This window comes from Ctenocephalides felis, unplaced genomic scaffold, assembly GCF_003426905.1.
Source record: "Ctenocephalides felis isolate EL2017-DRISC unplaced genomic scaffold, ASM342690v1 CF-g0.4_SCAFFOLD_01886, whole genome shotgun sequence".
Taxonomy (NCBI): domain Eukaryota; kingdom Metazoa; phylum Arthropoda; class Insecta; order Siphonaptera; family Pulicidae; genus Ctenocephalides; species Ctenocephalides felis.
This window is the reverse complement of record NW_020538040.1, coordinates 177,958,501-177,980,412: the sequence shown is the minus strand read 5'-3', so window position 1 is coordinate 177,980,412 and position 21,912 is coordinate 177,958,501. Positions and strand designations below refer to the sequence as shown.

Below are 21,912 nucleotides of genomic sequence, written 5' to 3'. Positions count from 1 at the left end.
ATGCGTTTGGTTTAAGGTATGTATTATTTGACTTTACTAGAATTAAATAACTACAATTTTCAAATGATTATAATTATTACTGAATTTTATGAAAAATGCTATATCTACATTATTTTGCATTAATGCAATTTTTTTATACTTTTCGAAAAGAAACATAATATAACTTGATTGTTAGCCATTTCAAAGTTAACTTATTTTTTTAATAAAGATTTTGTTTCTTTTGCCTTGCACGTTTATTATGAATAAAAATGATTAAATATTTTATGTTTCAATGTTTTATTTCTATTTTACATTTTTATTTAAGTACTTAATATTTGCAATTTGTTGTGATTAAAAGACTATTTCCTATCTCAATTAGTTTATTTATTAAAGTATATGTTCACATATACTGTATACAAAAAAGTGGAGAAATTATGAAAAATCATCTAAGTATGACTGTGTCAATTTTTTAAAATTCTATCGTTACAATTCCAATTTTCTTGACAAGAGCCTGAAATAATATCTATTATTATTGATTACGGCTTGCTTATGAATAAATAAATAAATAAAATGAAATAAATAAATAGTTGAAAAATCCTAATTCTTATTGATTATTTACATACATCGAGAAGTTTATGCAATTTGCCTTGAGGAAAAATGCCACTACAACTAATTGAGATTTATTTTGGATGCTCTATATTTATTTTTCCTTCTTTAAACTTTATAATCAGATTTATGTAAATGTGGCTTAATAAAAATCACTTTACATGACATTTTATTCTACAGTAATTTAAATTAACAATTAACCCTTTCCACTCGTACATTGCAAAAGTAATATGTATAATACATAGCCGCCGGAGGCATGCGAGTGGAATATTACAATCATCAATATTTTTTCAGTACTTTTACAAGAAATATTTTTTTTATCCAGTTAGCCCAAATAGACATAAAAAATACGTTCTGATCAGTAAGAGAATTCTGTACCATTCAAATTAGCCCCTGCGCCTCCCAACCTCACGCGGCGTTTTGTAATGTGAAAATCCCTATTTTAATATCGCATATTTTCTGTATGCGAGCATGTGTGCTTGAAATATTTGATTAGTTTAATACGTGCGATGAATGTTAGCAGATATTGTGACCATTGGCCCTGTGAGGGATCGCGAACGTTTTCATGACGCCCATGGAGTAATTGATTTCTTTAGTAGAAAAAATAAAATTTTAAAAATTTTAATTTTTTTAAAGTTAGGTAACAATACATTTAATTTTGATGGAAAAAAATTATAAAATAGGAAAAAGAATAATATACTTTAAATACGATGTATTAGTCATATCATCTAATAATACAAAAAAGGACCAGAAGCACTATCGTCCACATCCGAGGAACGGTTGTGACCAAAACACCAAAATGGTTTGTAACGACTTTTGTTGCACTTAACAATAATAATATGTAACATATATTATAAACATAAACATTTAAACAAGGCTGATGAATAAAATATAATAATATAACTTATGAATAAATATAATAACAAAACATATTGTTTTAAATATAGTTAACAAGAATTCTTTGTGAAAGCTTTTTTTTCTTATAGTGAATTTTTCTCTTCCTTTCCTTTTCGTATTTTGTTTTAGTCAAGTTAGATTTTTTATCTGTTTAATCTTTACCCTAAAAGGACAAGAAATACATGTCACTACCGTGACCACAAAATTTGTCACAAACGTATCCAACGCACACTTTTAAAACAAATAATCATTATGACAGCTAAATTATCTCGGCAAAAAGTAATTGCTGGTAAATAACTACTAATGTTCAATTTACAGCAAAATAACAAAAAAGTAATCTATCTGTATACAATTAACACTTATGATTAAAAGAATTCGAACATAAAAACTTACTTTTGACTCTTTAAAAGCAATGTGGCTTACAGATCAAATGTAAGGATTGACTGAAAGCAATAATGGAAACTTGTTCAAACAAACATATTTCATTTTTTTCCTTTAGACCCTATCTCAAAATCAGTATAGTTATACGAATGTCATTACCGTATTCTGGCACAACCGTACCCAATCTCTTCTATAACTTAATAACCTAATGCTAATTATATAAGCATTCTAAACATATCTTGCAATCGTTTCAGCAAGTCTTACTTGTTCATAGACTGGGTGACAATTGCACATATTTTAATTTGTATCTATCAATTTTTGTTTATTAAACAATAATTGTTACACCTATCCCAATTGGATAACAAGTGAAATTTTTAAGAATAGAAAATTGGCTTCAAAAATACAAAATCCACAGATCAATGTCAGTGATTCTAAAATTGACAGAACTTAATATATAATAAAACTTGTTTTTTAATCTTTCAATCTCTGGTAGAATTGTGGCTTAGTTTACTTGCAAGTTACTTTGGGTGATCCTCGAGGCGACTTTTGTATTTGTCTGAATGAGTTCGTATTTCATCAAACGATTTTTAACGTAAAATTTCATGTTAAATCTTTCGGACAGTTGTTAATTGTGTGATCGCTCGACCCGTTGATTTCTGTCCTTGGCATGATGGACGCAGCGTTTCAATTCCCGCCGGGTTCGCCACGAATTTGGCGATGACAGTTCTCCACCCATTCGCGATATATTTTTTCTATTTGGCACTGTGTCGTTTTTGTATAACTGAAACGGAATATGCAGATGAGACAGGAAAATTTCCGTAATAGCTTCAGTCATGATTATGAATATATTATATTCTAATATTGTCTCGGTTAGGTACCCGCTTGTGATGTTTATATCATATAAATATTTTTTAGTTTTAATTTTTCGAAAGAGAAGTTACTATTGTTACGTTCTCTCTACGTTTGAAGTCGTTCTGAAACGTCAAAATTGAAAACAGGTCGTATGTGAGCCAAAATTTGATCCTCGACGTTTTCTTTAAAATTTCTGATTCGACTTGACATTTCAAACATTTAAAAGCCACAAACTAAATATAATATAAAAAAATTGAATAAAACTCGATATGCAGGGGAGACTAGGTACGTTTGTGCCAGGGTACGGTAGTGACAGTTGTCATAACAGCTAAACTATACTGATTTTGAGATGGCATCCAAGGGGGTAAAGATGTAGTATGATTGTTCGAATAAGCTCCCATTATTGCTTTCAGTCAGTGTATTACATAAACATGATCTGTAGACCGCATTGCTTTCAAAAAGTGAAAAGTAAGATTTCATGCTCGAATTCTTTTAATCATAACTGTTAATTGTATACAGACAGATTACTTTTTTGTTATAGTGCCGTAAGTTGAACATTAGTAGTAACTTACCAACAATTTGTTTTTGTTTAGATAATTTAGCTTTTTGCCAGTCATAATGATGATTTGTTTTCATAATTGTGCGTTGGGTACGGTGAAGATTAAACATATAAAGAAAATCTAACCTGACTTAGACAACATACGAAAGATAAAGGAAAAGGAAAATTCATTCAGAATTCTTGTTAACTTTGTTTAAAAAATTATGTTTTGTTATATCTGATTATATTTTATTTATAAGCTTTGTTTAAATGTTTATGTTGTCTTGTGTAACATATTATTGTTATTAACGACAATAAAAGTCATTATAAACCATTTTGGTGTTTGTACCTATTGTTTTCAACTTTTTTTTATGCTTGCCACTACTGACCCCAATCGCTGTCACAACCGTTCCTTGAATGTGGACTAATAAAAAAAAAGTGGCACAACCATACCCAGTCACCCCTACTCACGTTTATTAGTCTTACTCGAAGATCAGTTGAACCGTTTCTTTATACTTAGCGGATGAATGCACATGTTTTCGTCAAAATTCTTGGACCGATTAAGGACATATAATGTGTATAATGAAATATCGCACCGAAAGTTTTATTTTCACAACTTTAACTGTAGCTAAATCTCAATTTTTCTTGGCACATATGGGGTATTTACGCAACATTCCCTGATGCAAATTGCCACTTGCACCTAGATATATAACTTTAAATATTTAAATTTTATGCTATCTATGAGTTTGTATAATTTTTGTACAATATTAAAAATGCATTTGACATTTAGAATTTTATTTTCTAATTAGCATAAAATTGAATATAAGGTTGTAGTATCTGTATAGTATAGTTGTAATATAATTTGCATTTTTATAATATTAAAATTTTATACAAAATATTTCTAAAATATATATAAAACACATATAAAATATATATATAAAATATATAAAATATCAATTTTAGATATTAAGCGTTTGGAATTTCCCGACTAACAATTTTGATGATAATGTTTTATTAGATTTTTTCTTATGGGCAGAAAGCTGGTTGTTTTCTAGGCTCGTCTATAATGCTACAGTCGCTCATATCAGATGACGAAAACTCTTCATCTGAAAAATCAGGCCCGAAACTAAAGTCGTACTTGCATCGGGAACATAAATGTTTATACGCTTCTCCGTAAGGGCAGGGTGTTCTTTTCGGTCTCTTTTCCCTCTTAGTCTTTTTGAGAGAGGTAGCGATTGTGCACTCTCTGGGACTTTCCTTTACCACGCCTTCTCTATATGTAGGAGCATTCTGTATACGAAATGTATTTGATTATTATGTCGTCAAAGTCAATCATTGTGTTTATAAATAAATACTTACTACAATGTTAATATGAACTTTTCTAAATGGAAGTATGTCCTGGGCATCGTCGATGCTACTCTTCCCATCGGAGTCTTCTCCATCTGCGCCAAAAATGAAGGACCCTTCCTTCTAGTCAGTTTGGTCTTTTTGTTTTTCCGGACCACATGTTATCAAAACCGTAAAGTCTGTGGCTCATACTGTACTTTTTAGTACTTACAAAGGGTTCAGAGTCCGAATCATCAATATCGTCGATATTGTAACGTGGTTCCTACTAGAGTTAATTCCCGACGAATCGCTATCATCACTATCAGTGTCATTGGGAAATGAGGCTTTTCTAAGGCCTCGCCGCTTATTTACCTTCTTTGTGCAAGATGGAACGTTATTTAGCAGAGCTTCGCCCGCGGCTAGAGCTTCGGTTACTTCTTTGTAACTTTCCATAATCTCAGATTCGGGCATACTATTGAGGAACTCTTCAAACGCTGCATCGGCATCGTATTCAGACGTGTCTGTTTCGGTCCTGGGTCTGTTTTTCTGAGACGAACTTGGGCTTTTCATGATTCCTTGCGTGATTCAATTATTCAGCCATAAAATATGTACATAGAAAAATAGTTAGTTTTATAAAATATTGATTATATAAAAATATTAAAAACGTCTGAGATAAAATTTAAAAAATAATTATTTACACTTTGTTGATGTTCTTTTTTTTAGAAAATATATAGGCATGAAATGATTTAGTGTTACCAGAAATAGTAAAAATACGTTATTATAAATCGTTTTTGGCAATACTTTATTTGAATCAACTTTGGCAATACTTTATCAACTTGACATATTAAAAAGACAAAAAAATTTGAAACAAAAGTGTTGTTGCTGTATATTTTTTTTTTTATTAAAATTTGTGTGCGTATTAAATAATAATGCTGGGAACGAATGCGCAAATTGAGCTGAGATCGGAAACGTTGGAGTTTATTGAGAAGAGGAAGCATGGAGGTTGTGTTTCTGTAAAAAATACAATTTTAACATCCACGGTATTGGTCGATGGTTCCTATTTGGCAGATGAACAGCCACCAGATGATTTTCACATAACTGAAGCTGATGATTTAGAAGATGAAACTTTTAAATCATCACATGCTACAAAGGTAATAATAAACAAGATATTTGTAAACGGTAAATTTTGGTTATTATTTAATTGACTTTATTAATGATTTGCAATACAATTTGTCCTCTAAATTTTCAATTATAACTTATTTTAACCCAATGTAATCAAATTATATGTACTTTTAATTATATATACAGAAATGGTTTTCGCGTTTGTTTTGATTGAGGTTCTTTACTTTATAGTTTTTAACAATGTTATAACTACTTCAATTTGGTTAAGCATTTGTGTATATCATTGAATTTGTAAATATAGGTAAATCATTGTTACGAAGGGCAGTCTTCATCTCAACCAAGTAGTGCTATGTCAGATTGCTCAAGTGTAGGCACTTACGTTTTGTCATCAGATTCTCTAAAATCTATTATCGGAAATATGTGCATCGGATGTGCAGAACGACTTTGTGCAGCACTCCAATCTCCTAGTATTCCCAAGATAAATGCACAGGAGGAACATTCTGAAAACCACACAGAAGAATGTTCACCTGAACATGATTCGTTTCGGACTGAATTGACTGACATATTTCAAAGAGTGAAAAATCTATTCGAAAAATACGATGATACTCCATCTACTATCTCAGATTTATTAACAGTGTTGAACTTCGGTAATATTAGTAGCAAACAGGTCATTGGAAATGATACTTTGTTAGGTACTCGCAATGCTTATACGTCAACTTCAGATTTAGCAGGTACCATGTTACATGAACAGAAGAGTGAAAAAAAATCACTGAAGAAGGGGAAGAGTGGAATAAAACCACCAAGAATTTATGCAGAGTTAGATTTATGTGAGCCTAGTAAAGTGACTGAAAAAAATGCTACTAGTAACAGTCCAAAAACCCACTTTGAAAAACAATATGCGCCTAGGAGCAAAAAGAGTGACATACGAAGCAGATCATTGATACCAAGGAGAACAAATGATCCTAAAAATATTACAAAAGCTGAAAATAAAAGTAAACGCGTTTTAAAAAGTTGTCATGTTAATAAATCAAATCCAGCTTCTGGAAATAGCAGTAATCATTCTATCCATTCAGATGCGTCTTACTTTTTCCCGTCTCCTATGTTTTATTAATTTATATACTCACACAAAAATTTATATTTTTGAAATTATTTTTTGTATTTATTATAATTTTTATGATTTTATCGTTTTTCTCAAAAAATATTGTTTGTTACATGTATTTTATTTAAAATTCTTGAGTGAAATATATGATTTAGTATATATTTGTATTGACTATTGAAATTTGATACTATCATCTTGAAAGAGTAAAAGTTGTTATCACTTTCCCGTAGAGTAAGTTAGAGTAATCGCAAAAAATCGAAAATTTGAAGAAGAAACAAAACAAAAATGGTAATTCAGTTTTTGAGAGAACGGAGTGGCCGGTTTGAATGTTTCAAAAAACATTTTATTTGTATTGACGAAATGAAGAACTGATTTTTGGGAAGGCAGGTCTAGCGGTTTTGGAAAAATGATCGTTAGACATATGCACATCAAATTATCAAAAATTTTATAGAGATTTTAATAATAAGAACAAATTTTGTTTACATTTTTATGGATTCTCTACCAATGTTAATCCGTAAGACAGAGACGCGTCGCTTACGCGCTTCGATACTTTATTTCTAAAACAGCTATGCAGCGCGATTGCTTTGTAAAAGTTCAAAATGTTCAAAACATAAAAAAAAAATGGTTTAAAATCATATTTTTCAAAAACTTCAAAATAATCGAGCACCTAATTTTTTCAAAGTTTTCCAGCAATTTGTTCCGAAAGTACCAGCAATTTGTCTTGAGACACCATGCCGTGCATCAATGGTTAAAATCATTCGCCTAATCATTCGTTTTTAACAAGACAATTTGTCAACATTTTTTTATTCATTATAAACAATCAGGAATACAAATTTTTATGAACCTATGTGGTCTCATAAATGTTATTTAGAGGTCTTCTTCACGGAGGAGATTCTCCTGTGTTAGTAAAAGAAACAGTGCTTAAATTGAGTTTAGTAGGTGTTCTGGCCAATATTTCTTTTTGAGCCTTCTGGTTGGAGTAAGTTTTCTGATTAATTCATTACTAGATTTGGATGTTGGTCTAATTTCATTTAGTATGAATTGCTTCTGCTCTGAATTACTTCTTCCACGGTTGTTATGTTTAAGACTGTGTGAATAGTGTCATTCGATACGTACCAAGGTAATTTGTTAACATTAAAAATATTAATTAACGTAGTTGCTTCTAAGTATTTTCAACTTAAAAGTTTAAACATTAGCGAAGATATCTATGTAATACTTGATTATTGCATCGTTTATCTATAAAACATAACTCATTGTCATTCGATGACTTATCGATTTGGATTTGCAAACTTCGCAAAGAGTCTCAGCGATCGTGCGCTGCTGGACCTAAATCAAAATCTCGGATCGATGTGTTCTAGCAGCAATCGGGCGCTCTTGCCGCTGCTACCGGGTTTTGCGAAACGATTCGATCGTTTGTTGTAGAACACGAGCTGCGGTCTTCGTGTACGACTAGTGTTAGAAGTATCGAGGCAAAAGATCGATATTGAGTACTTTGAAAAGTATCTAATCAAAATATCGATGCCAAAAAATATCGTGGCGAAAGTATCGATAGTACTCAATATCGAATTTTGAGTACTTTTCATAACTAGCTGTAAGTGGAATTCTGTCTTAAGGCAATTAAGGCATCGTGCCTTAAGGCAAATTGCTGGAACTTCCCGTACCAAAAATTATTATTTTTTTAAAAACGATTAACATTTTTGAAAAAAATTTACTTTGAAAAAATAAGATTTTTGAGAAACTATAAATTGGACAAAAAATTACTTTTTTTTGAAAAAAAATTTTTTTTTTTAAAAAAAAATTTTTTTTAATTTTTTTTTTTTGAAAAAAAAATTTTTTCTTTATTTTGACATATTGTGGAAGATCTGAACTTTTTTTCAAAGCAATCGTACTGATTTAACTGCATAGAGACAAAATATAAAGCGCATAAGCGCCGCATCGCTGTCTAACGGATAAACATTAGTACGGAACCCATATAAATGTTAACAAAATTTATATTTATTGTTAAAATCTCTATAAAATATCTGATAATTTGATGTGCATATGTCTAATGATCATTTTTGACCGCCAAATGGCTCATTTTTTTACTTTTTTCTCCATATCTCCGAAACCGCTAGACCTACCTTTATGAAAATTTTATAGATTTTTCATCTTGTCAATACAAGTGAAATGTTTTTTGAATTATTCAAATCGGACGCTCCTTAAAAACTGAGTTACCGTTTTCGGCACTTTTTGCCCCGTATCTTCGGAACGGCTAGACCTGCCTTCGCCAAAAACTAATCAGCACGTCTCCTTATCAATGCGAATCGAATGTTTTTTGAATTATTCAAATCGGTTGATCCGTGTTCCCGAAATCGTCGACAAAAATTTGTATCCGCACATACATACACACACGTACATACATACATACATACATACATACATACATACATACATACATACACACACATACACACACACACACACACACACACACATACATCCATTTTTTCTAAGGTATGCCAAAATGTTCAGAAACCTCTGAAACGTAAAGATATATAAAAATTTTCATTTTTGATTTTTTTGCGATTACTATAACTTACCCTACGGGAAGTTAAAAATCAAACATAAGTGCAAGAAAGATCTAAAACTCATTAAATATCATATCACAATATTAGAATGAATTCTATTGCTTGTAATCTGATGTGTTAAATCAGAATCATTTTCAATTTTGTAAAATTTTAAGAGTAATTTCTCAATACTAATTTCAAATTCTATAATTTTTCAAAAAAAAGACAAGTTATAATAGTTGAGTATTTTTGATTAAAACAATATAATAGTCTGATACTATATTCAAAAAGCAATACTTTTTAAGTATTTTTAAGCACAATAATATTTTTAATATTTTTCAGTGCAAACAATTGCCACAAGAACCAAATTAATTTATTATTTTCTAAAAGTTTTTTGCCCACTATACTAAAGAAAGTATTCTTTAGTTTTGTTGTCATTCATTCAGAAAGGGTCAGTTGAAATCCGATTCCTAAAATATGTTCATAATGTGCACAAACTGAAAACGAGACATTTTAAGATTCACGTACCACAAAGAAAATATTGTTCTTCTGTTCTTTTTTAAATTGTTTATTTAATTTTTAATTTACAAGTACTTTTCTTCAACTTACATTTCACATACTTTTAGAAAGAAAAATAATAACGCATTGAAATCGATGAGTATTATTACTTGAAATAATTATATTTCGATTTTTTTTTACGCAAAATACTAATATATTGAAATTGATGAATATTATTATTTGAAATAATTATATTTCTATTCTTTTTAACGCAAAATACTAATATATAGAAATTTATGAATATTATTATTTGAAATAATTATATTTCGATTCTTTTTAACGCAAAATACTAATATATAGAAATTTATGAGTATTATTATTTGAAATAATTATATTTCGATTCTTTTTAACGCAAAATACTAATATATAGAAATTTATGAATATTATTATTTGAAATAATTATATTTCGATTCTTTTTTACGCAAAATACTAATATATTGAAATTGATGAATATTATTATTTGAAATAATCATACTTGGATTGTTGAATATGTTTTTATAAAACATTTTGGTACTTTAAAAAGGCGTTTCATTTTACGAAAGAGTAGTAAATAAACATCTTTATTTATTAGTGTGGTCATATTCATTTTGGGTTTTTGAGCAATAAATTCGGAGACTAATGACACCCTTCGGGATCATTTTGGACACTTCTTTGAACAGTTATGACCACCTATAGAGACTATTGCATAGCATTTCGCAAAATGAGTGGTGTTCATAGTTGGTCGATGAGTTGTGTTCATAGATTACGCTGTCGAAAAAATCGATACCAAAAGTACTCACTATCGACCGCAAAGTATCGATATTTACTCAGTACTCGATATTTCGTTCTAACACTATGTACGACTCGTTCGCTTTTGATTTGTAAACGTCGTATCGTTTGTTATGCCGATTTGCATTGAATGCGCGGAAGAAATCTCACACATGCACCGAACCGACTCAAGTATTCACATATCACAAGACATCGTGCATACTATACGCTGCACCGCACACACCGTTTGTCGGGAACGCGAATGTTGAAATTTAAAAACGTGATGCTTCTGTTCACTTCTGTTGCTCTTTCGCGTAAGCCAGGGAGGTTGCTTTTTATAATGAATGGGTAATGAAGGTTTGCGGCGTATTAGATCTGTACAGAATACACTCGTATATTCTTAAAGCTATCCAGGTCTTACAGTAATTATATTCTACTTTTTAGGTACATGTATGCCAATCAGCAGTAAACTAATTAGTAATATAATAAATTTTGTACTCGAATACATAAATACAAATGGCTTCTTATTTATTAACTTCCCATAGGGTAAATTATAGTAATCGCAGAAAAATCGAAAATAAAATTTTCAAGACCTCATAATCTTTTTGGCATAGGGTAAAGTCTGTGGATAAAAAGGTACACCGCCTATATCTCCAAAACCACTAAAGTTAAGATTTTTTTTTAACAACAATATTTGAAAGTTCGTATAATCAGCCATCACCTTGATTCTTACGACGACGCTATCAGGAGATTAACGGCAATGTTTGAAAATCCATAACAAAAGTATTAATAAGATTATCTTTTATCAAAAACAATTCGAAACTTTTTGATATGACTTCGTCCTCCTCAAACTACAACACTAGACACAAACTTATTAAGGCAATCGACGGTCTAGGTATTCAGCTTATGAATAAACTTTCACTCAATATCCGAAACTTAGACAGCAATAAATTTCATGCTTCCCTAGTTAAACTTTTTAAAGAATTAGCTTTTTATGACATTACTGAATTTTCAATAACTATTTTCTTGCATAATCCCTATCCTTTATCTATGTAGTCTGACTATTTGATCGCCTGTACAACCATGTTTTTTTGCTATTTTATTAATTTAAATTTTTCACGGTTTTAAATGAGTATAACTTTCAACCTTGTGCAAGAATTTTGAACTTGACTGGTGGTCAACTAGACTTTAATATGATGAACTTGATGATGAACATTGTATTTCATGTTCGAATACTTTTCTTCAGTTCTTTTTTTTTCAGAAGCGAAATTTGTGCAGCTATTATGATTATTATAAAATTACTATCTTTTTAATATTAATTATGAATAAGCTTGACAAGAGCCTGAAATAATATCTATTATTATTGATTACGGCTTGCTCATGAATAAATAAATAAATAAATAAATAAAATACCTTTCGTTGTTAGTTTTTCTTCTTGTGAGCACTGCTCTTTAGTTTGCGAGACCATAATATATTTTTAAGTATACGTTATTTAATTATTTTATAAGATAAATTGTTAATTTTAAGTCAGATTCAAATAAAGTTTTTATAACCTCTATAAAAGCTCACAGGTGGATGGGGTAAAAAGGATCAACTGAACTTTTACCCTGACAAAGGTGTAAGCAATAAAAACTAGTGAATAAAGAAGTGAACTAAGTTAAAAAAAAGCAATTTTACAAGAGATTAAATAAATAAATAGTTATTCCAACTCTGCTGATGAATATTTCTGACGAAATCTGGATCAAGATTATATACATTGTTATCTCTGTAAAAATGTACCTATAAAATTTATATTTTGCATTGATTGAATAATGTAGCTATTATTTTGTAAAAACCTTTTAAAATTAAAAATAAGATATTGGACATGTTGGCCCCCTGGCTGTTTGTTTACCCCGTCCGGGTAAAATATAGCTACACAGCGCAATCGCTTTGAAAAAATCAAGATTTTCAAAAAAATTGAGAATATTCAAAATTTTTAAAAACTCGTTTTTTAAGGTTTGGGTCCGTTCAAGTATTACGTAAGCACTATAGGGGGGCGGGGGGTTATTGATCTGCTTATTTTGGGTGACATTTTGGTGACAGCTTTGCTTACTTTTGCTGACAAGGGGGAGGGGGGGGGTAAATAATTGTACTAAATCTGCTTACGTAATACTTGAACGATCCCTTTTCAAAAAAAATTAAATTATTCAAATTAGATTAAAATTTTCAAAAATGTTAAAAAAATACAACATTTTAAAAAAACTAAAGCTTTTAAAACTAGTTTGAATATTGTTCGTTCGAAGAACACAGTGGAAATTTCTTATTTGTGGTCCAAGTATGCAACAGCTAAAATTTGTTCGTTTCTTTTGAATTCGTTTACATTAAAGTACTTGTAAAGTACGGTACGACATGCGTCTGTGAAAGGAATGCTCTGTCCGCAGCCTTTCTGCTACCGTATAAAGCATGTCGATGTATATATCCCGCATATAACCAACCACTGGGTACGTTATTCGAATATTTATGTTTGACCATCGATCGCGTATCTGATCGGATCTCGATACAAAGGAATACAATATTATTTCTCACGCATTTTTACTACACAAATAATAAATTCATATGACTTGACTATATTTATAAAGAAATATTTAATGTCATTAAAATAAAAATGCTATCCATACGTATGCCGCAAATTAAATGGTTTCTCTATTAAGGAATTGTAATGGGTACGTTTTGAATTTTTAAAATCAACTGAAAATTTTTATACTAACAAAGATTGGAACGTTATTAACGAAAATTTTTTATACTTTATATTTGTAGTGGGTACTTTATTGGGAACTCATGGAGCGTTGGCACTAGCTAGCTACAATTTTGGTGATCATGCTGCTGCATTGTCTGCCAAAACCAGGATGTTATTCGAACAAGGTAAGTGGATTGTTAATTCTGATTTATCACATGAGATTTTTTTCATTTTTTTATTTACATTTGAGAATTACAATCTGTCGTTCTTATACAACATTCAGTAATTTTGATAAATAAAAAAAAAGGTCGAAAGATCACCCATTGGTGATCCGATTCGATGTTGGATATGTTTAGCTTATAGATAGTCCTGTTGTGAAAATATTTAATTAAGCCTACGAGTAATTGTACATATTATAGGATTACTAAAGAATATCAAAAAGTGGCCGTTTTCTTCTTAGCCATTCATTGCCATGTTTTTTTTATTAAGTTTTGGCCATGATGTTAGGGTGGTTCTGTATTCTATTCTTGTATCTCAGACTGAACTTTTCAATTTCTTCCTTAACGGTGTTAATGTTCAAGTCTGTATGAACCAACCAATTTGGGAAATACTTGTGTGCGTTTATAATTTCTTTTAAAATCTTGTTTTGAAATGTATTATGGCGATATTGGATTTGCATGCCGTTCCTCTGAGCTGTATTCCGTACGTCCAAATTGGTTTCAACATGACTTGGTAGAGAAGAAGTTTTTTCCATGTGCTCAACTGAGATTTTCGGTTTAACAACCAGTACAGTTTTCTTCTCGTGGTTTCCAGCTGTTGCCGTTTCTTTTGAATATGGTATTTTCATGTTCGTTTGGCATCAAGGCGCAAGCCCAAGTATTTAACTACATTTGTCTGTTGCAACCTTTGGTTAAATAATACAACAGGTGGGAAAGTATTTTTCCTCAGGGTGAAGGTGATGTGAATTGACTTTGAGCTGTTATCACAAGAGATAATATTTTATATTTTGATTATGTGGAAATTTAGTTTAACACGTTAATCCCCACGATAATATCACAAAAAAATTTCACATGGGCCACGGTAACTTTATTAGGCAATTTAATTAAAAGTGTATCAAGTGAACTTAATGTATCAAAGACAAAATTTCTGGAAAAACATTATTTTTGATGTCGCACATATATGACTGACATGACTCTATATTAACACTTTTTTTCACGACAAGCCGTATAAGTGTTATAAGTAAAAAGTTTTCAGGTTTTGTTCCTGATAGCTTTCGAAACATATTGCAAATGTATCGTTTTTGTCGGTATAGTCATATGTATCTGTGACTGACGTGGCACTCTACCAAATTGCGTATGTATGACTTGATTCATGTAGAACTGCTTAGCGTCAGACGCATATGACTGACATGGCGATTTACGTGTTAAAATTATGTAAATCGTACAGGCTTATGGTCTCCTATCCAGCAATGGTGCAAAAAGTCATTTATCAACCCCATAAGCATTCTAATTTTCATTATTTGCTTCGAAGTCAAAACATTGAGTCAACATTAACAGCGTTTGGAGAGCGCATTTCCTTTTGGAATAAAAAGCACACCGTCTCCTCGTCCTGATGTAATAACGTCCTTATCTCGAGAACACCGAATCAAGTCTGACAATAAGACATATTGTCAACAATGAGAATGTCGGACATTCCGCTCTGCTAATAACGAAACTCGCTAAACGATGAAAAACTTTAAGAGACACGGCACCGCTCCCGCTCGGTATTTATAACGTCGTTACATTTATTTATATGTATTCTACTGATAGACGCTGCCCTGGTGAATATTTTATTAAAAACTTTTTAATTTACCGAACTTTAATTTAAAAAAAAATACATAAATACATACGTCTTTTCTTACGAACTTTGCAATAAGAATTTATTGCAACTTTCCTATTTATTTATTGATAATAATTCAAATATGATTCTTGACTTAACCAGTTAACTTCGATTGACGAGTATATTCGTCATCGGCAAATGGAAGAATTTTGTATATTGATGAGTATATTCGTTATTTATCAGCGTTCATTTAGGCTATTTAAATTGCAATTTTTGAAAAAAAAGAAACATTTTCTCAAAATTCAAGATTGGTATATATTGAGGCTATGCTAGTATAAAATAAGTAGTTGTAAGTAGTCTTTTTATCATAAGAAAAGTTGCATGAACTTCGCGATATAGATAAAGTCGATAAAAATTAAATATTAGCTATTTAGATAAATGTTTGTTTCAAAAATATAATTTTTGCTTTTCACCAAAAACTAATCAATTTGCCTTTCGACTCGCCGAAATCTTTAAACATATTTGTAATACATATAATTGTATTAATATATTTTAATTTATTTAACTCATTTTGATCAATACAAAACATAGAATCAATACAGTGCATATATATTAAGGGCGTGGCTCATTATTCTAAACTTTAATGGGTTTTTATAATTATATTATTTTTTGTAGGCCTATAATGTTTTAGAATGTTATAATCTTTACTGCAAGAATTTGAATACTTACTTTTATATATACAGCATTTAATTTAACCATTTTAAGCTCGCATGATTAACTGTTTAAAATGAAGTTATGTCGAAGTTTTTATTAATTCAATAATTTAAATAATTAATTAAGTACCTACACTAATAACAAAATAATTTGAAAAGATCAGTTTTGCACTTCTTTATTATTTATTTTACCTGCATTTGATTAAATAGAAATATTATTTTTTATTAGAATATCCAAGCAATTGTATCCATTTCACAATTTTTGCTTAACTTGTGAATGCCGTGATTCAGTACCACAACGGAGAACCTACGAAGAGGGTGTCATTTCGAGGGTTGCTTTATTATTTTTTTTAGTTTAATTAAATCTAATACAGAATGCAAAGTAATGATGCTAGTCCGAGTTTAAAAGAAAAATGACACTAAAATTCCCAGTCTTATGTCTTTATTATGCCGTTTGTGGGGAGTTAGCTGTACTTACCAGACCTAACGTCGACAGTAACTGATTTTTTTTCTTAAATTATGCGAAATGATGAAGTAAATGGAATTACATTTTAATATAATGTATATACTTCATCCCTGGATTTAAATGGATTATTTAAATATAAAAATAGTTTGAATATTTTTTTTATTATTTATTTAAATTATTCTTAAGGAGTTCGAAAATCGTATTTTTTGTATTGCGTATAACTAATGGATATGTATTTTCAAGTCAAACATACAGTCTGCATCGAGCATTCGTGCGATACACATCGGTAAATAAATTTACATAATCTGATAAGAGCGAGTGAGTCAGTAAGTGAACAATGGAGTCTGGCCAGTACGGCCAGGAAAGTGACGACGATGACAGTGGTCATCATGATTTTGAGGATTGTGAATTGAATCCAGTTGATAACAGAATTACGTCAATAGAAGAGTTTGAATACGAAATGGATGACATTAGTGATTATGAAATAAATGATTTGGATAATAATATTAATGAAACAAAAGTTAGTGAAATTAATTTAGTTAAAAATTGTGAATATAAAAAAAGTAATAAGAAAAAGTATTAAAAAGGGAGTAATAGATTTTAGAAAGAAAAGAAGATTGTTAAGTAATAAAATATTTGATAAGAATCGCGAAAAGTTAAGTGTGATAAGGAAAAAAGGTGAAATTGAAGTACAAGTTAACAAAACACATTTAGAGAAAACTAATAATGATGGAATTAATGAAAACGATGTAAATATCGATTGGGCAAGTGAAGTAAATGAAGAAATGGATAGTAATTTAAATAAAAAAACCTATGAAGAGGAGTTTTTCTATTATGATGAAAGGAGCGAAGGTCCATTTGTTATATATGCAGAATCAAAAGATAAAAATTTGGGTAGACTACATCCAATGGCGTTAGGAAGAATTTTACATACAAAAGTGTCAAGTGTTAGTAATAAGATAAGTAATGTTGCAGCTATAGGTATAAATAAAATAAAAATATGTTTTAATGATTGGAAGAGTGCTAATACAGTGGTGAAACAGAAATTACTGGACGAGTATAATATTAAAACTTATATTCCGAAGCATAAAACTACGAGAATAGGTATTATATTTAATGTAGACCCAGAGATTGAAGAAGATGAAATCATGAGTTGCATTAAAACGGATGTTGAAATTATTAAAGTGAAGTGTATTAAAAATAAAAAGGCATATAATAGCAGTTATAAAACACAAAGAGTGAAGATTTGGTTCAGGGGCAGTTATCTTCCAGAAAATGTATTTATTCATTCAGTAGCTTGCGAGGTTCAACCTTTTATTGAAAATGTTATACAGTGCCACAAATGCTGGAGGTTCGGCCATATTCGTCTTCAGTGCCAGGGCAGGCAAAGATGTAGAAAATGTTCGGATGAACATGATGTAAAAGAATGTGTGAGCCAAATAGAAATATGTGCTTTATGCCGAAATAATCATCAAGCGAATGATAGAAATTGTCAAACGTATTTATATAATAAAAAATTAAAGGAGTTGAAAGCATATCAGAATATTTCTATAAGTGAAGCTAAGCAAATATTGCGTAAGAGAACATATGCAGATATAGTACAGACCAAATTTTATAACAGAGATTATCAAAATGTATTTCCTTCATTAATTAAACAATCAGATAATCAATTAAACAGATTTAATAATAACAAGTTTGAAATGTTAAATCATATTAAAGAAAAAGAAGTAGAAATTAATGAAGAAAATATATTGAAAATTAGAAAACCTAAGCACACGACATTAAGAATTGAAGGAAGACAAAAAAGAATAAATGCAGAAGAATACAAGGAAAGGAGAAAGCAAGTAACGAAATACAATAGTGAAGAAAATAACCCAAATAAAAATGAAGATGAAAAGAAAAAAAAAGAAGATGAAGCAACAATTCAAAGAAATTTTTAACAAAATAAGGCTAAGATTAAGTTTTAAAACAGAGATAAACACACAGAATATATGGACAGCCCTGGAAGAAGAAATAGAATCATTGTGTACTGAAAAAGCAGTGATGGAAACTAATAAAATAGGCAATGTTATTGAAGATACAGGTACGGAATAATAGTTTAAAATATAATAAATTCAACAACAAAACAATTATGGCAAGTAGAGTTATTATGGAAAAAAATAAAACTAATATTTTAAATATGAAAAAATTTAAAATAAAAATATTAAAATTATGCAATGGAATGCAAGATCTTTACCGTCAAATAGAGAAAGTTTAGAAAATTTTATTTATGAAGAAAACATTGATGTTATTTTGATATCTGAGACTTGGTTTAAAATAACTCAGGAATACAAGTTTAAAAATTTTATTATAATTAGAGAAGACAGATTAGATGGAAAAGGAGGAACTGCTATATTGATTAATAAAAATATGAAGTTTAAAGAATATAAAATTAATAGGGAATACATTAATATGGATTTATGTCAAATGTGTGCTGCAGAAATATTATTAGGAAGTAAGAAAATAGTATGTGTATCATTATATGTTTCACCAAAGGCTAATATTTCAGAAGGGCAATGGAATAGGTTACTGAATGGAATTAAAAAACCCTGTATAATTGGAGGAGATTTTAATGTCCATAGTCAAGCTTGGGGTTGTGACTATGAAGATACAAAAGGACGTAGACTACTGGAAGCGATAGAGGAGAACCAACTTTTTATATTAAACGATAATAATAAAGTAATTAGTAATAGAATATGTAAATCAATAGTTGATATTACTATCTGCTCTTCAGACATAGCACATAAAACAGTATGGGATATGTATAATGATGATCTAGGCTCAGATCATTATCCAATAATAATGGAATTAAATGAAAAAAAGATCTTTGATGAAACTACATCTAATAGAAAATGGAGGTGTAGTAAGGCTAATTGGGAGCAATATAGAAAAGAAATTGAAGAGAAAATTGAAACAATTAAGATTTCAAAAAAAGAAATAAATTATGACACTTTTGTGGATATTGTTAATGAAGCAGCAATGAAGAGTATCCCAAAAACTGAAGGAATAGGAAAAAAAAGGATAATAAAACAAATTTGGTGGGATGAAGAATGTAACACCTTAATTAAAAAAAGGAGAGAAGCAGAAAAAAAATATAGGAAAAATATGAACTTAGAAAACTATTTACAATGTAATCTTGTTAAAAATGAGGTAAGAGCAAAGTTAAAGCAAAAGAAAAAAGAAAGCTGGGATAACTACATTAAAACTCTGAACCCAAACACACCAACCAAGCAAATATATAGTATGATTAAAAGATTGAAAAATATTGGAGAAGATACTGAAAAAGAAAATAAAAGATGCGACAACAATTGGATAGATATGTTATTGAATAAAATAGCCCCAATGGGAGTAAAGGATAGTTGTATGAGATTGCAATACTTGAAAGATAAAAACTATATCAAAGAAGTCATGAAACCGTTTAATATATGGGAGATGGACGTCGCAATGAATAGGAGAAAAGACACTGCACCAGGAATAGATAATATTCATTACGTTATGTTATCTGAATTACCAAATATAGGTAAGGAAGTGCTATTAAGATTAATCAATAAGTACTGGTTGGATACACAAATAGTTAGAGACTGGAATAAATATAATATAATTCTCTTTAAAAAGACAAATGGAAATGCAGATAATACAGATAATTACAGACCTATATCACTAGCATCGTGTGTTGCTAAAACCAAAGATTTAATGATAAAAAGAAGATTGGAGTGGTTTGTAGAGAAAAATAAAATATTATCTAAAAGTCAATACGGATTCAGAAGAGGGCTGAGTACGAAGGATAATTTATGTAAATTAATGGTTGATATTAATTTGGCATTTTCAAGAAATAATTATGTGGTGGCACTCTTTTGCGATATTAAAGGGGCATATGATAATGTCGTTCCAAGTATAATGTTCCAAGAATTAATTAAAATAGGATTACCATTCCGATTGGTGTCAGCCTTAACATTTAATATATATGAAAGGAATATAATAGTGAAGAAAGATAACAAAATAATTGGTGAAAGAGTAGTGAATAAAGGACTACCACAAGGAGGTATACTTAGCCCATTATTGTATGCTATATATGTAAGAGATATAGATAATATTTGGGTAAGAGGTACTAATATTATACAATATGCCGATGACATACTCATTTATGTAGAACAAAGGGATTTAAATCTAGCGTTTAATATTATGAAGGAAAATATTAAAAAACTTCATGAATGGTTGAGGGATAAAGGCTTGGAACTTTCGGATGAGAAAAGCTCGATAGGGGTATTCACAAGACATAGGTTGAATGATTTACCAACTCATATTAGTACGGAAGAGCATTCAATAGCGGTTAAAAATAGTAATAAATTTTTAGGAGTCAAGTTGGATCAAAAATTGAAATTTAAAGAATGTATACAAGATATTAAAAAGAAAATAGAAAAAAGGATAAACCTATTAAGAGTGGTGAACAAAACATGGTGGGGTGCTCATCCACAAACGAGTTTAGAGCTATATAAAACTTTGATTAGACCAATTTTAGATTATGGTAGCATTGCTTATCACAGTAGTCCACATGTAAAGGTATTGGATAAAGTACAATATAGATGTATCAGAATATGTATTGGCGCAATGAAATCCACGCCAATAAATGCAATGTTAGTTGAAAGTGGAGAATTACCTCTAAAACTAAGATGGAAATATTTAATCCATAAATATATTTATAAGAAGATATTAAGAAGAGAGCCAAATATTATTAGTGGATTAGAAGAATTGGAAAAATTAATGGAGAATAATAAATTTTGGGATAATAAGCAAAATATTATGGTAGACAGTTTGAATTTCATGAAGAAAACTAATGTCTATAAGATATATGAAAACAACGTTAATCTTAAAAAATTATGGTTTGATGAAGGTAAACAATTTTTTGTCAATATTAATAATGAAGAGACAAATATTATAAACAGTAGAGGATATGAGGAAATCTACACAGATGGCTCTAAAGTAAATAATGAAGTAGGGTGTGCCATGATCCATGAGAATAAAGAATTTCAAAAATTGATAAAACTACCAGATTTTGTTTCAGTATATACTGCGGAATTAGTAGCTATAGGAGAAGCGGTAAAATATATTAAAAACTTGAACATAAGAAGAGCAATTGTATATACCGATTGTAAAAGTTGTGTAGAAAAATTAATAAGCATAAACAAAAAAAATCTTTTTGAGGAAGCAATTTATACAGAAATTCGAAGCGAGTTAGAAAATATAAAATTGATAGGAAATGAGATAAAAATTACGTGGATCAGAGGACATAATGGAATAGAGGGAAATGAAAAGGTGGATAAATTAGCAAAAATAGCAACGAAACAAGGAGAAAAAATGGACATTATGCTGAAAAGTGATGTCGAAAACATAAGTAAAAGAAATGTGGAAGAGGAATGGCAAAAAATTTGGGATGACACGGTAAAGGGAAAAACATATAAGACTATAGAGAATAAAATTAGAAAAAAAACTTGGTTTAAAAGTCTTAAAA

The 21,912-nt window shown here is 29.9% G+C and overlaps 1 protein-coding gene across 2 annotated transcripts in view; it reads left to right on the top strand.

Annotated features, from left to right (window-relative positions):
- The window catches only part of LOC113378743 (protein Teyrha-meyrha-like), a 148,896-nt gene that overhangs the window by 25,137 nt on the left and 101,847 nt on the right, over positions 1-21,912 (top strand). For both annotated transcript variants that reach the window (XM_026619323.1, XM_026619322.1), the window contains exon 5: positions 13,448-13,552. In XM_026619323.1, the coding sequence (XP_026475108.1) occupies positions 13,448-13,552 (105 nt within the window). The remainder of the gene's footprint in view (positions 1-13,447; positions 13,553-21,912) is intronic.